The 16,149-nt window shown below is 34.9% G+C and overlaps 1 protein-coding gene across 1 annotated transcript in view; it reads left to right on the top strand.

Moving 5' to 3' along the window:
• LOC134846208 (high mobility group protein 20A-like) overlaps positions 1 to 16,149 on the top strand; it is a 60,007-nt gene that overhangs the window by 36,487 nt on the left and 7,371 nt on the right. Inside the window, exons 2-5 of the mRNA XM_063863471.1 lie at positions 7,829 to 7,897; positions 10,649 to 10,842; positions 11,836 to 12,002; positions 15,600 to 15,731. Coding sequence (XP_063719541.1) covers positions 7,851 to 7,897; positions 10,649 to 10,842; positions 11,836 to 12,002; positions 15,600 to 15,731 — 540 coding nt within the window. The 5' untranslated portion in view covers positions 7,829 to 7,850. The remainder of the gene's footprint in view (positions 1 to 7,828; positions 7,898 to 10,648; positions 10,843 to 11,835; positions 12,003 to 15,599; positions 15,732 to 16,149) is intronic.

Raw genomic sequence — 16,149 nt, 5'->3', positions numbered from 1 at the left:
ATTATGAGGAAACTTATGTACCGTTTTTTCAAAGGTTGCAAACAGCATTCTTTGGTCAGGTCATTCAAAAGTCCAGCGATTCAACATTTGAAGCACAAAAATAAGTGATTCTCACCTATATAGGTGGTGATTTTTTTTCAGGAATAAGTTCTTTTTTCAGGCTCAAATTTGATTTTTCGCGGGTTGACTTGTTATTTCTTTTTAAGTTCAGTTCATTTTCTTTGTTGAAAGATAGAAAAAATCCTTTATCGAACAGCAAAAATTTAAAGGACGTGAATTTTCTGGAAGTGTAGAATACGTGAAAATAGACGTGATTTTTCTGAACTCACAGCAGAATGAAAAAATTAACTATTGATCCACTTGTCTCTAAATTAATTAACTCGAAAAAAAACATTCTTGAAATTCAAAGAGCATTAACGAAATTCGATAGTTGAAGAATGTTCAAAAATTTTCCATCGGTCTTTTTATCGTTCTTGCTGACTTTTTTTCAGGAACCAGTCTTAAAATTTGTTCACCCTCAATTTTGATTTTTTCGCGGTTTGACTTAAGATTTTTTTTTAAGTTCAGTGCATTTTTATTGATAAAAGGAAGGCAAACTCCACTATCGAACAGCAAAGTTGTAAAGGTCACGAAAAACGTGATCGACTTTTAATTTCGAAAATGGATATTAATTATCAGATTTCCCAGCAAAATAAAACATTCACCTTTTGATCCAGTTTTCTCAAATTGGGATAATATAAACAAAAAAGTGTTCATTATAAATTGTTCTACAAGTTCAAAGAGCTTTAAAGCCATCTTTTTTTCGAAGTTCAAAATTTGAAGATTTTTGTAAAAACACGTCTGTTTTTTTTGAGTTTCTTCGCGTTTATTACTCTTTTCCAACTGATTGTTGGCTATGTTTCTTTTTGCGAAAGCATGGGTCTTGTAATCGGGAACAATACTTTTTCCCGTTAACAACTTTTCCTACAACAGCTTTAGAGTCGAACGTCAACAACTTCCAGGTGCCCTCCAACTTAGACTGGAGGTAATACGGTTGCTTTGGCAAAATGTTGTTATGGTTGCAGATTGTTGTTCATTGTAGTTTCTGGGGGTCCTTGAGACGGAAAAAATTGAATTTTTTTTCGTCCCACCTAAATTCTGCTGAAAGATTGTCGGAATTGTTTCCACTTCGTAAATTTTGCTCCGTTGCTAATTTAAATTTCGAACGGTAAGCTTGAAGTATTTTTCTAGAATCCCTGTATGATATAAAAAGGTATAATGAAAATGTATGGAATTTGTTTTTTTTTCAAATATATTTTTTGAGAAGCTTCAGAAATTTTTTCCTTTTTTGCAACTATCTTGCCGATTTTTGAAAACTGCTATTCTCTCCCCTATTCCCTATTATCCCCTAGTCTCTCCTTACTTTACCCCACTGTCTAAAGTCTGTGGGGTAAAATTCAACCCATATTTTTGGATGTTTTTTTTTCGTTTTCTTGAAAACCACTTCGCCAAATCTGAGATTTTGGGTTCATTGGAAAGAACGGGTTGTGTGAAGCTCTTTTGCTTGTGCGGTCAGTTTTTTTATTCAAAAAGTTGTCCCTCTGAAAAGTCAAAGTTTTGATTTTTTGATCGTTTTTTGAAACTTTTCTCGAATTTACCTCACAAATCTGAGGTTTTGGGTTAAATTGGATTAGCGGATTGTGAGAAGCCTTTCTTCCGAATCGAATACGCTCAGTTTTTTCTCAAAAAGTTATGGACCTCGGAAAAGTCAAATTTTTAATTTGATGACCGGTTTTTGGAATTTTTTTTTTACTTTCGCTACTATCCTGCCAATTCTGATATCAAGGGTATTATCGAAGCACCAGATTAAGATTATTAAAAGTTTGTCTGCCTAAACTGCAACTCAAAACTCTTTTTCAAAAAAGTTATGGCTTTCAAAAATGTCAAAGTTTTGAAACTTTGACCATTTTTGGAAACTTTTCTCGATAACTATCCTGCCAATTCTTAAGTTGTGTTCAATCGAGAAACTCAGTTTTCGGCATTTTCTCTGGCCACGACCTACTTTTTACAGTAAAAACTTGTATTTCTGGAAATCAATTTTGCGAACTTAGAAGGTTTGAACTTCTTAGAATTTTTTTTGATGTTTCTTAGAAACTTCCCTATCAGAAATGAGATGCACTGTTCAATCGAAAGAACCAATATCAAAAATTTGACGGATGAAGCGGCGACTCGTTAACTTTTCGAAGAAACATGTGATGTCCTTGGGAAAATTCAGCTTATTTGAGTAGAGAAACAACTAAGGTTTTGGGCAAAGTACAATATTTTAAATTACCCATTTCATCCTGCATCAGTATAATTTCAAAAATATCAAACAGTTACCTCTTTTTAGCGGGATCCCTAGTTTTTTATCGAGACATATGAAATTTTTGTTGCGCCTACTTTTTCGAACCATTTTTATGTTTGTGTTGTATCGCAAGTTGTTATCGCAAGTATTTATTTTCAAAACCATGTTATGTGCGTACAAAATCGAATAATCTGTTGATGGAAACAATTTTTACTTGCGCCAGTTTCATTTTGAGCTGACTTTGTGGTCGAAAAAACATGCTGCTGAAATATCAGGCTGTCTAAATTGCGGGAAGCATTGTTCATTGTTTTGTTGTCATTTAAGAATAAATCATAGAATCCGGAGAACTAATGTAGGTGAAAATTTCAGTTTTCCATAAACTTTGTCGAATGTAACTTAAAATGAATTTTAAGGAGCAAATACGCATGTCCTATTAGATGAAGAACTCAGTTTAAACTTCTTCATCAGCGAAAACGCTTCAGCCCTGAAAAGGATTTACCCAAGCAAGTCCATGATAGCTTTAAAATTCGGCTACCGGGCACACTTGATAATTGAAGCAGCCTGACTTTTCAGCACGTTGACTTGCCACCATTTTGTAGAGCGCATGAATTAGTCAAAGTCTGCAATTTTGACACGCGCTTATAACTTTGTTCTCCGGTCATATCATTAACTTCAATCAACAAGCTTTTTCAAAATTGTTCATGCAAATTGAAATTCGACCCGAGAAGGAACGATAGATCCTCACAATACTCTTCACTTTTTTCGAAAATCGGAACAAAGGTAAACAAATGTAAGAACTCAAATGCCGTTCTTTTTTGTTATAACGGGAAATACAAGAACCTTAGTTATCCGTTGTGGGGTCAAATAGATTTCAAATCAAGATTGATTTCGATTCACGGAGTCCAAATTTTTCAGTTAAATGATTTATTTTCAAGTAAAAATATAACTAAATTTTCGCCCCAATGAAGTATGTTTAGAGTTTTGAACGGAGATTCAAATCAAATTTGAAATTGTGCAATTCACAAAAAAAAGATAAGAATCACTTTTTCAGATCTTGCTGCGATTTTAGTTTTCATATTTTGGTTTATGACTTGTTCTTTTCGTCGGGAAGGACTTAGAGGTGTAGAGTTTGTTAAGGTTTCTTTACATTATTTTTTTCTTAAATCAATGTGCTCGAAGGCTTGTGTGCTACCTGATTATTTTGATTTCAACTAACATTTAGGAAATGTTCAGTTTTAACGATAGTTTAATTACTAAATTGAATAACCGGTATTTGTTATCAGTTGTGAATTAGCATATAGAAACTTAACAGTGAATATTTTGTCTACTACCCAATCTTGTTTTCTGACAAAACGTTGGGAGGGATAGGATAGTAATCAAGGAAGTGTCTTAAAAGATTTCGAATCACATTCAATTTATGTTTTTGTGGTTTTGAACTTTGATGTTCGTTTTTGAAGTTATTGTAGCTAATTTTCCAACGGCAAATGTGGAATAATCATAAAGTGTCCGTTTAATCTGTACTATATTTAAATGCTTGTGACACGTATCTTGCCATAATAAAGCGTTTTTTTTTTGCAACAGTTAAGGGCATAACGTATCTATGCGTGGTTTAGCTGTATCGTATATTGCAATGAGTAAGAATTTTTAATCGAATTTCCAATTTGAATCTAGCGTTTGTTCCACCGAGTTAAAAGTTAGCTACACCAAAGTGGGGGGCTGTCAGATTTTCCCAGGGGTTGCGAATTTGGTTTCCAATTAAGAATGCCCAAATCCTTTTACTGTACGAGATAAGACAATTTTTGTGATTCAGAAAACTCAACTTATAAAATAATTTACAAAAGTTTTAAAATTCCTAACACTCTAGTTGGGTGCTGTCAGAGTACTCTGATGGATTGCGAATCTTGCCTTCAAATATGACCGCTCAAATCCTGGTAGTTTTTGAGATATGACATGTTTCATGATTTTCTAATTTTTTTTTAGAAAACTTAGATTTTAAAGAATTCAAAAGATTTGAAATTCCTAATATTGTAGTTGGGTACTGTGAGGGTACTCTCAGGAATTTTAAGATATAAGTTGTGCTCCCAAATGCGACTGCTCAAATGCTCTCAGTTTTCGAAATGTGGCATTTTTTGTGATTTTTCAAAAAAAAACTTTCAGAAATCTTAAATAAAAGTTTTTGTCAAATTTTGAAATTTCCAACACTCTTTTTGGGGAGGCTGTCAGAGTTTTATCGAGGGCTGCGAATCTAACTTCCAATTATTACCGTTCAAATTTTGGTTTTTTACGAGATATGACGTGTTTTGTGGTTTTAAAAAGTTCAGAAAACTTAAGTTCAATTTTCTTTTTAAATTTTGAAATTACCGACCCTTTACTTGGAAGCTGTCTGAGAATACTTTGGGGGTTTGCTAGTTTTCGAGATATGACTTTTTTTGTATTTTTTTTTCAAAGACATTCCAGCAAACCTAAATTAATGTATTTTTTAAAATATCAATTGAATTTTGAAGTCCTCTTCCTTGTAATGGGGGGGGGGGGGGGGGGGGGGAGAGACTGTCAGAGTTTTTTCAGGAGTTGCTAGTCTTACCTCCAAATATGACTGCTCAATTCTTCGTAGTTTTCGAGAAATGACCTTTTTGCGATTTTTTCAAAAGTAGCTTTTAGTTGGGAGCTGCCAGAGAACTCGAGGGGATTGCGAATCTCGCGGCCACAAATGACTGCTCAGGATTTTTATTTCTCCAGGTGTAAGTTTTCATTTTTTAATTTTTTTTCGAAACCTTAATTTAAAAATTCATAGCCATGTAGGTGGGTACGGTGAGAGTACTCTCAGGTGTTTCAAATTGAGCGTCCAAATGCGACTGCTCATATGCTTTTAGTTCCCAGGATGTGACGTTTCTTATGTCATCTTAAAAATAAAAAGTTAAGTAAAACTTTTCAATTAAGTTAAGTAATGTTTAAAAAGTTTCATGGTGTTTTAAAATTTAAATTGAAAAACTCATGGAAAAAAACTAATCAAGATTTGAAATTACGAACCCTGTTATTGGGTAGTATCAGAGTACTCTCAAAGGTTCTATATATTTTTTCAATATATGCCGTTTTTTTATGAGTTTTCAAAACTTCGAAGCACCGGTTTTCCCTGCTTTCCATACGTAGCAATTTTCCAAGTGTTATACTTTCTGAGATTGAATGTTTATTACCCTTGCGATGAGCAAGGGTATTACAATCGGGGACTAGATTTTTTTTCCGTAAACAATTTGTCCACAGGACTCAATCATCTGAACTCATTCATCTCTGGCATGCTGAAATTCAAATAAAACTACTATTATGCAAGTAGTTAATAGAACTACTATCGTACAAATAGTAATTAGTTAATGCCTGTTTCAGATTGGAATTAACTTTTTCAAAAAAACGCTCACAATTTTTCGGGTTGGTGGTTTTCGTCCTAGTTTCTGTTGGTTCATTTTCCGTTTTTTTAGCAGCCATTTTTTTATCTGGTAGGTTTTTCATTGGCCTACTTCTTAAGGCATGTTTTTTTTCCCAATTTAAACAGTTGGTACTATAACTGAAGTTTCACAAATTTGTGAATTAACCAGGTCTGATTTTGAGTTTTTTTTCTCGTTTTTTTAATGTATTTTTAACATCGTCAGTTCATGGTATATCGAGTTAGTCAACTTATAGTACATGATTTCCAGGGCAAAATATATCTATATGCGATTATGTGCTTCAGTTTGATGGGTCGTAAAAACTTTAAAAACTTGAGAAACAATTTTATGAGAATTTTTTTATTTTCGGCTCAACAGGTTTCGACCCAAAGTTTGTTGACGCTCGGTAAATGATTTTCATTTTTAAAGGCTGTTTATGATTTTCATCCGATACAAACGTGCGGCAAGTTTTTGTGGCTGTAATTTTACGACTTATTTCAAGTTATTTTTTCTCAATTTGATTTTCCAGAAGTTTTTTTTTACTTCTTTTTTTTCCATTCACTATCTTGTAGCGCAATAAGATTTTGCACCGCAAAGGTTGCGAAGCTCCGCTTCGCCTCTGTGTTAGCAATGTGATTTTTCCTTTTTTTGGCTTGCTCTTCGTCTTTTTTTCTTGCTGTTTTTGTAACTTTGAATTTTGGTTTATTTTGAAGCTCTCTATCAGACTCGCTTGCCAAAGTCAAGACAAAATACGATCTTCAAAAAGTCGAAATGGCTCAAAAGATTGCGTTTGACTTCAAGTGGCAGTAGTCTTTCAAATCGACCTCGAGGCCTAGGTACTGCCGAATGCTTAATGGACATGAAAGCTTATTAGTCACAAACCTCGGCTTGCTCGGCTTTTATGAGTCTGGTATTTTGTGCAGTTCCAGTTCGTAGTGATTTTTTTCTTACGTTTAAGATGATACTCGTGGCCTGATACCACTAATATTTCTTTGTCTTTGGAGGATAAAGTATAATAGAAGGATGCTTCAAACATTATAGCTCATTGAATGGTAAAAAAAATCGTTCAAGTGTAAGGCAGTATGATTTTGTAAAATTTTTAAAATTTTCGAGTTGCTTTCAAAATTTTGGAGTTGCACCATGTAGGTTATCTCTGTTTTAAACGTGCAAATGAGGGATTATTTCTTTAACTAATCGAAATGCAATTCTTTTGGAGACGCTAGAGGCATCAAGTAAATTAAGACTGGCTTTTCAGGCCTCAATTAGTTTACTTAATTGGAATGCTCCTGTAGTTATAAAAAGTACTTTTTCCGTAATGCTCCGTTATTATTCCTTCGCCTCTGTGTTAGCAATGTGATTTTTCCTTTTTTTGGCTTGCTCTTCATCTTTTTTTCTTGCTGTTTTTGTAACTTTGAATTTTGGTTTATTTTGAAGCTCTCTATCAGACTCGCTTGCCAAAGTCAAGACAAAATACGATCTTCAAAAAGTCGAAATGGCTCAAAAGATTGCGTTTGACTTCAAGTGGCAGTAGTCTTTCAAATCGACCTCGAGGCCTAGGTACTGCCGAATGCTTAATGGACATGAAAGCTTATTAGTCACAAACCTACTAAAACTTGGAAGTATAGGTTTCATTTGCGGCCTGTTCTTACCTCTATTTTTACTCAAGTGCTCTTTGTTTTTTCTCAAAGTATTTCGCATATCCACCGACTAGTTTTATTGCCCATTTTCTATTTCCGGAATTTCAGCAGAATATGTTAAATCATAGCTGTCGTTTCTGAATGTATTTGTTATGTCAGTATGCGGAGGTTGCTGAGATGTGTAGCTGAAAGTTTTTCGGCCAGCTTTTTGAAATAAGTGTCTTTCTGTAAAATGTATGATTGATTCCGTCTGTACCAGAAATTTTGCTAGGCAAAGAACTTCACATCAGCCTTCAAAGCTTTGTCCCTGGTATTTTTGCCACCGCGAAGTGTATTTTTGCCACCGTTTCAATTAATGTGTTTTGTTTGGTTTCTGGAATGCCTCGATTTTATCACGATTTTTTTGTATTACTGTAATTCTTAAGTTACTTAAAAAGTATTATCTGTATTTCAGATATTTTGGCTCGTAATTGAATGGAGATCAATGAAGACAGCGAAAGTAGCGAGGATCTGGATTACAAGTGAGTTGATATGAAATTTGAAGGAAAGAAAAGCCTCTATTGTTTTTTTTTCACATTTTCGTGACGTTTTCTATTTGATTCGAACTAATTTCTGGCATTCGGGATTATTAACGACAATTTCAAGCTGAGAAGCTTAGAAGTATCAAATAAAGTTCAGTTTTGGCTTTTGATACAGTGAGGTAAAAAGTATGCAGAAAAATACAATCTGATTAAATGGGTTAACCGCGTAAAATTCATAAAGTTTGCAAAAGGAGATATTTTTGTTATTAAGTATTTGGTTCCAAAGATTGTTACCCCCGTTTTTTAAACCCCTTTTTCTTAACCTCCTCTCATATAACCCCAGAACTAGATAACCCCTCTACAATTTAACCCCTTTTTAATAACAATTGTTGGAATCAAAAAGAAACTTACTTGAAAAGAATTCGGATCCATGGCGTCGGTAAACATAAAAGCTTTAATTGCGAAAGTTTTTGCGAAGCAAAACAAAGTAACATGCAAGCTGCTAAATGCTGTTTAGATTTGAACAAGAAATGACCTTGCCGATAGTCTAGACTTGAAAACTAATCCGATCGGCATGATTCAAGTTTGAACTTGACCTTGAAAATTGAACTTGACCTTGAAAATACTCTTGCCAATAATAGGTTAATTGGCTAAGTTTAAATGACTTATGGAATGAAAACTGGTTGCGACCGAAACTTTGATCGATCTTAGTTTTTTCAAATGCCAGTCATTTAAAATTTAACAATTTTTTGAACTGTCGGCATACAACGCAATGTGTAAAGAATTTGCCAGCCTCTAGTCCCAACCTAGCGTCTCGCCAAAGGAGCGATTTTTCCGGGATTAAATTGCTCGAGACAGTACTTTTCAAATGCGAGTCAAGCCATTGCGGTTACGTCTCCGTGAGGCTGCAAGAAGACGTCTTTTCTCAAAAAACTGACAAACAACATTTCAATTTAAATGAATACAAAGAACAAATGAATAAATGTTTAGCTTAAGTTCGCCAAAGCGTGAAAGAAGTGCAAATCAGTTTTCCCTTTGTAAACCTGCATTATATTGTGCACTTTTTCTTTTTTGTAACCTGGTGCCCGCTCGAGGCGTTAAAGAAACTAAGTTTTTGAAGGGAGGCGTCTTTTTTGCAAGTTTTCAATTACCACTCTAATACCAGGGTGTGAACAACTAAAATATGAATGTATGCCTTAATGCCAGCCCTCCACAGCTTTTGTTGTTCTTGTCAAACCGGATGTTGGCGCATCGCTTTGGTTCCGAAGTGAAGGAGAGGAATAGGACTTCTCGGTTCGGGACGAGGCTTTTTATGTAATTTGACCCAAAAGAGAGGCAGATCTCGTCAACCTTTGCAATTTTTTTTCTCATTATTTTATGGTGCGATCGCATGATATTTGAATATCCTCGACTATTTTATCGTACGAGTTTCCTATTTGTTCTTCGTTTTCGAAAGCCAGTGAGGTTAAAAATTTGAGAAAGATGAGAAAAATTCCAGACAGCTTGGACTCTGGGAAGTTTTTTCGGACCGCTTGAAGAGCGGCCTGCTCGAAATCCAGCAAAATTTTTTCAGCATTACAGTCATGTTTAAGTTTTTAGGGTTCTAAGAAACGATAGTAGGTTTTTTCCGTTTTGTTTGGCTATTTCTGAAAGACTTATATGTATGGAGTAAAGTTGATAAAACAATTTAGGAGTAACTTTGAAAGTTCCGTCATCCAACCAAAATTTTGAAAAAAATTCCGGGTCGCCAAATGCGGAGTATCAAATATTACAAAGTTCTTAAATAGCTCGGGTATTTAGAAATTTCTTGTTGCTGGAGAGACTGGTAAAACCTGTTCTCGTTGCTTGCGCATGAGTTGTGCAGTTCGAATTAAATTTGATTCATTTAGTAGAGCTATTGAGTGGCAATTTTGTCTGTTATGGGCTGAATTGCTGCGGCGACTGCGACGGTCGGGGTGTTACTCTCGCTCAGGTCCTTGATGTTTTTCAAAACTAGTCGAGCATCAGGTTTCCCGTCATGATTATGCTCACCCCTAGTTTCAATAAAATTTACGCCTGTTATTGATGTTGCTCGGCTTTTATGAGTCTGGTATTTTGTGCAGTTCCAGTTCGTAGTGATTTTTTTCTTACGTTTAAGATGATACTCGTGGCCTGATACCACTAATATTTCTTTGTCTTTGGAGGATAAAGTATAATAGAAGGATGCTTCAAACATTATAGCTCATTGAATGGTAAAAAAATCGTTCAAGTGTAAGGCAGTATGATTTTGTAAAATTTTTAAAATTTTCGAGTTGCTTTCAAAATTTTGGAGTTGCACCATGTAGGTTATCTCTGTTTTAAACGTGCGAATGAGGGATTATTTCTTTAACTAATCGAAATGCAATTCTTTTGGAGACGCTAGAGGCATCAAGTAAATTAAGACTGGCTTTTCAGGCCTCAATTAGTTTACTTAATTGGAATGCTCCTGTAGTTATAAAAAGTACTTTTTCCGTAATGCTCCGTTATTATTCCTTCGGAGAATCTGATGTTCGTGTTAATATAATTTTTAAGACAAAGACGATTTAGCCACAAGGTAATGGACCAACATGCAAGCTGCTCAGCTCAACAAGGAGAACCGCTGTTGTGCCCCTGGTTAAGATCTACATGCAGTTTTTGTGGCTATTTTTCTTGGCTGGGTAATGTTGGCTGAGACGTAAACACTTCACCATCGCTCCCCTAATTGACGTTCTTATTTGATTTGTCCATTCTTAGGCCTCCAGGATCCTCGGGAGACGAAGGATCTGACGGAGATGACGTAGATGTGGACAGTGACGATGATAAGTCAGATTCAAAAGAAAAAGGAGGTGGCGAAGACTCCTCAGAGGAAGACAGTGACAAGGATACCAAAAAAGAAAAGTCGACAGGAAAAAAAGCGAAGATGGTGACGTTTTCTGAGAACAAAAAAGGTAAGATGCTTAATATCCCTGGTCATTTGTTGAAATTTAAGTTGACACCGACGTATTCTGAAAATAAAGGTGAATAATAGCTCTATTAGCCATGACTTCCGTCGCATGAGTGAAAATCTTCGTAACTTGTGCGCTAGAAATTTATATATTTTTCTGTGAATGCGATAGAAATATCGGGAAGAATTGAGTTCTCTGACGTTTCTGGAATGCTCGGAAAATCAAGTTAGGTAGCCTTCCGAAAATGTACTCGAATCGAAATGTTAGAAAATTAGACGTCTCGTGAAATTTTTAGATCTGCCAGTACCCTTGATCATTTTTGAGCTTATATTGCTAAAAACTAGCTGGAGTTGTCCTCTAAGTTGGCATGTGAAAATATCTTTGAAGCAAGTGGTGTGCATAGGAAATTTTTCTAGGGGTTAATTTCCCAACTCTTTTAGGCCAGCCATTTCAATTTTTTGGGCTCTGCCGAAACAGTACAATGACCTTTTTTCTAAAAGTATTCTGCGTCACAGGCAATTTGCTAACGATAACGGCACATTTAAGAACAATACTCAGGACATTCCGACGCTAGATAGTGTCATCATTTGAACTATTTTGCTCTTTTTTGAAAAGAAAACGATAACGTATCTGATTAAGACCTGCTTGCATTTTTAAACAAATTTTCCTCGAATGGGAGCTGTTGTCTCAACGGCAACCTCAAGCATCGAGCTCCCTCTAACCAGCAATCTTTTGGTTGATAAGCAAAGACCTTCGCAATTGCTCCACTCGCTATATCTCCCCATTTTCAAATGCGTAGAGCAAAAGTCTTGTTTTCAACGACATATGACCCCTCCCCACCTCAAGGATCGTTCCGCCAAAAACGAACATAATAAATAATAAAAGTTTATATTTTTGGTGGGTATATAGGTTAAATTTTCACACCCCCCCCCCCTCTGCATGCTACTGATGTTGGCGTAAATTGTAAAAAAAATTCATTTCCCAAATTTTGTTTAGTGAAGAAGAAAGATTCGAAGACTGATGTTCGTCCCCCAAAACGGCCAATGACAGGCTATGCATACTTCATGCGCAGTGAGGGTCACAATTTCAAGGGTATGGATATCAAAGAGGTGTCTGCCCTTCTCTCCAGCAAATGGAAAGCCATGGGAGAAGAGGAGCGAAGGGTAATTGATTTGAGTTATTACCCTGTTGCAACATACATAATGTTGCAACATACATAATTTGAGCTTGTTAGCATTTTGAATATCCTGTCTATTCGAAATTTGCTTTTTGTTAGTTGTAGTTTTACCAACTCTATTCGTTAAAATTTCCTTTTTCTTTTGTTTTTTTTTGATTCGGCGTAAAAGGTTTCGACTTATTTTATATCGATTTAGTGGCCTCTTATTGCGTAGTTTGAGGACGTAAATTTTTCTTGTGCGCGTGTATGTGTTCTGAGGGAAAAATTGAGGGAAAAGTGTTTTTTCGGCATGAAGGGTTTCAGCTCAGTTATTTTCGGCTAGGTTACCGCTTGGTAACTATAAAGTCAAATGCAATTAACTATCTGTGGTAGAGGTAACACAACTGCTCGAGACCTAAGGATTGTGGTTCGAATCCGGCCGGGACTTTTTTTTGCTTGTTGTGAGTTTTTGTGCTTTTTCGGACTATCGTCCGTCTGTTTATTTGATTCGCGTAGTTCCCGTACCTCGACTTTTCTTATATTCAGCTTTTTCTTATGTTTCTGTAACACCCATGATTGAGACGAAAAAGCCAAGACCCTTGCTTATGTAAACTGGAAATTTCGGCTAATGTAATTTATTGCCTGCTAATTTTTGTCGGCTTAGTTCTGCAAAATAGAGTTTTTGAAAATTCGTTTTTGTTCTAGCATTGAGGAAGCTATTTGTAAAGTTTCTAATCGTGCAGGTAATTTTTCCGGTTATTTCGGGCTTTTCCTGCAATATTTAAAAATTTTGTTGACGAAAACGTTTTTTTTTTTAATTTTATTTATCAATTTTTCTTATTTTTTTTCGTTTGCCTTTAGGCGCAGTCAGTCATTTTCGTACCGCAAATGTTGCGAATTCGGATTTGCCATTGTGTCGAAATTAGCGCAAGAGTTACATTACAAACAAGTGGAAAACATCGGATAGTAGATTTAATATGGACTGAGAGGCGCCGTCTCTATTTAACCAGAAATATTTTGTTAAATATAAACTTATGACCTCTCTGTCGAACAATGTGAGACAACTTAGCCAAAACAAAAAGTTGAAGCCGAAATTGATGACTTTTTGTCGTATAAACAAAGAAAGAAAGAATATATATCTCAAGAGTTAAACCTGAAAGGGGATTTAATATTCAAATCAAACTTTACCGTTAGAGGATTGCAAACGGAACCGGTAGGACCTCGAAACTCTGTTTGAAGTTAAAGTAGTGGTGTATTTCCTTATCGGCAATGCTTGTAACTAAAATTTGTCTCAGAAAAAAACGTTAACTACAAAGTTTCTGATTACAAAATCTAGGATGTGAACTTTACTTGTATTTGGTGAATTAATTAAACATAAGATTAATTTCAATGACAGGAAGAACCAATGAAGAACAAGGTTTTTCTGCTAAGGACAATAAGTTTGATTTTGATCAAGTTAAACATAAATTTCTAAAATTATTTGGGTCCAAAACACTCGCTAGTCGGAGGCATCTTAATCCGGTTTTATTAAGTTTGCTTAACTTTGTTGCGGCTGTCTCTTATATTAATGTCTTGTTCCTATAGCCTCCATTGCATCGATAAAATTGGTTGGAGGCTGTTTGGACAGAGAACATCGAACTGAGCTCACATAGCAGCAATAAGTGAACAAGCTCAAGACGGTTCAAATGTCTCAATCGAGAACTGAAATCCAATTTTGAAATAAAATTTTAATATTTAATATATTTCTCGAATATATTTTGTACGACTCATGTTATCATGGCTACAAAAAATTTTAAGTTAATAGTAAACCAACGATATTTCAATATTTGTTAATCGTCAAGTTTTTTGATGTAAAAGATTCTGTTTCAGAAGAGAACTGAAAAGTTTTATTCAACTGTACAAAATTGAGCTCTATTTTTATTTTGTTTTAGTTTGGGGTTTTTTTAATAAAAATTACGATTGCCGAGCTAATTGACTTGCATTATTGCAATTTGAGCTGACAATAAACAATTAAAAAATTCTATAGAATGAAAACTAGCAATCGAACGCAAAACAAAAATAGAGTGACTTTATTTAAAAGAAAAAGATCCTCCGAATGCTCATACTTTCTTCTAAAATAAATTAAGATTTTGTTTGAGACTGATTTGTTTCGTACGCATATGTTACAGACAGATTGATTGAAAAATCTAGTCAGCTTAATATAATCACAACCTTCCTGGAGCGCGAAGTTTTTCGAGCGGTCGCGGCTATAATGTCTAACAAAATTTTTTTATCTGATTGGCGTTTTTTAGTTTTTTTTCTTTGGCAATTATTCATGACGTTGAAGCGTGTTGTAGCGTGAAACTTTTACGCGTGTTGTAGACTTATTTAAATAAATGTGTTTATGGATTTTTCTCCTGTCCAGTTATATGTAAATATATGTATTTTTTACTCCTGTCCAGTTCCCACCGTTCATTTTTCTTTGAATCTCAATTTACAAAAACCTATTTAAAATAACTGTTTTTCGTTTTTTAACTGTGATAAAAGTTGTAAGCGTGGACAAGTGAAGAATTGTTGCAACATTTCTACTTGCAAATCGCCGTTTGAATCAACCTGATTTTGTAATTTTACGAGGAGGGTGGTAAAGTGGAACAATGCCGTATTTTGTTGAAATTCTTGATCTTTGTTTGCGCTCAAATGTAATAAAAAGAAAAATCGAATACTGACCTAGTTGTCTTTATTGGAGATAGCTTCTTGAAAAGAATTTCAATCGTAAAAGGTTTTTGAAATTGAAGAAGATTTAATGAAAGTTTCGGAAATTGTAAATTGTTCAATAAAATCAACCAGGTTCCTTTGGCGTCCTTGAGCTCATTGACACTTTTCCTATTTACTTTGCTTCTGTCAGATATCCCATTGGGTTGAAAAAAGTACGGATTGATTCTTTTTTTTTACTTAGTGTTTGTTTAATAGAAATAGTGACAATCAAATAATTACGCTTGCGCTTGGCGAACGTTATCAAATTGAAATAGGTTTTTTTTCGATTGAACAGAATCATTTGTCTTGTTTATTATTAATTCGTTTTTAGCGTTTCATTTTTGCCTTGAGATAGCGAATACGCCTGGGAAGGCAAAGGTTTTGAATTCGAATCTGGATCTGATTTGTTTTTTTTTTCAAACTGGATGTATTCTGTTCCAAAAAATTTAATCGACTTAGTAAATTTAATCAACTTAGTGACCTAATGTTGGCTTTGCATCTTTGTTGAATGTTTTTTTTTGTGTACTTGAGTTAATGGATACTTTTTCAACTGTCTGTTGGCTATATTTTTTCTTTTAATGATGAAACGGAAATCGGATCTAGCCAATTTTTCCAGACATTTGACTTCAACCAATCGAAAATTTTTGAGCAGTTTTTGCAAATATACTGAAGTTTTTTTTTAATCATATCATGTTTTTTGAGGGGATCGGTATTTCTGTTAGTACATATCTCGGGCGTCTGAGATGGCTTCTTTTTGACAATGTTGTTTTTGGCTGGATGCGGTCAAAATGGGACAATCTTTATTGGTCAGATCTTATTGAGCTGGCTCGATTAAGCTGTCTGAACCAATCCTAACATTTGTGATGTTTAGCCATTCATTATCAAGCACGAAGAGGACCGAAAGCGTTACAGTCTGGAGATGGAGACGTTTTCAAAGAGTCAAGACGGCAAAATGTACCAAAATATGAAAGCCGCCAAGCAGAAGAAAAACAAAAATGCACAGGTACGAATAAGTTGAGGGGGAATGGGACCGAGCTTGGGGCCAAAATCGACTGAGCTTAGGGCGAGGCTAACAAAACTATTTTTAGGTTGTTTTCTTGTACAGTTTTTAAGGTTTTTTGCGAAGCCATTTAAGTTCCTGGTTTTCTTATTCATAAACTTGATTGATTGAGCGACGCTTTGCCTTATTACTGCAGCATCTAGAAGAAGAAGAATAAATTCATTCAAGTCAAAATAATTTGATCAAATAAACAAATTACAGCAACAGGCAGCGACTTGAAAAGGGAAAGAAAAGGATAGATGACGAGATTAGCTGATCTGCTCTAAGTTCACTCTGCGCAACAGGAGATTCAAATAATATTTAATTTGAAAGTAGTTATTCATGAACAATTTTTAATTATTATTAAAAATGAATAAATAAA

This window comes from Symsagittifera roscoffensis, chromosome 5 (genome assembly GCF_963678635.1).
Source record: "Symsagittifera roscoffensis chromosome 5, txSymRosc1.1, whole genome shotgun sequence".
Taxonomy (NCBI): Eukaryota; Metazoa; Xenacoelomorpha; order Acoela; family Convolutidae; genus Symsagittifera; species Symsagittifera roscoffensis.
The sequence above is the reverse complement of the archived record's forward strand: the minus strand, read 5'-3'. Positions and strand labels throughout refer to the sequence as shown.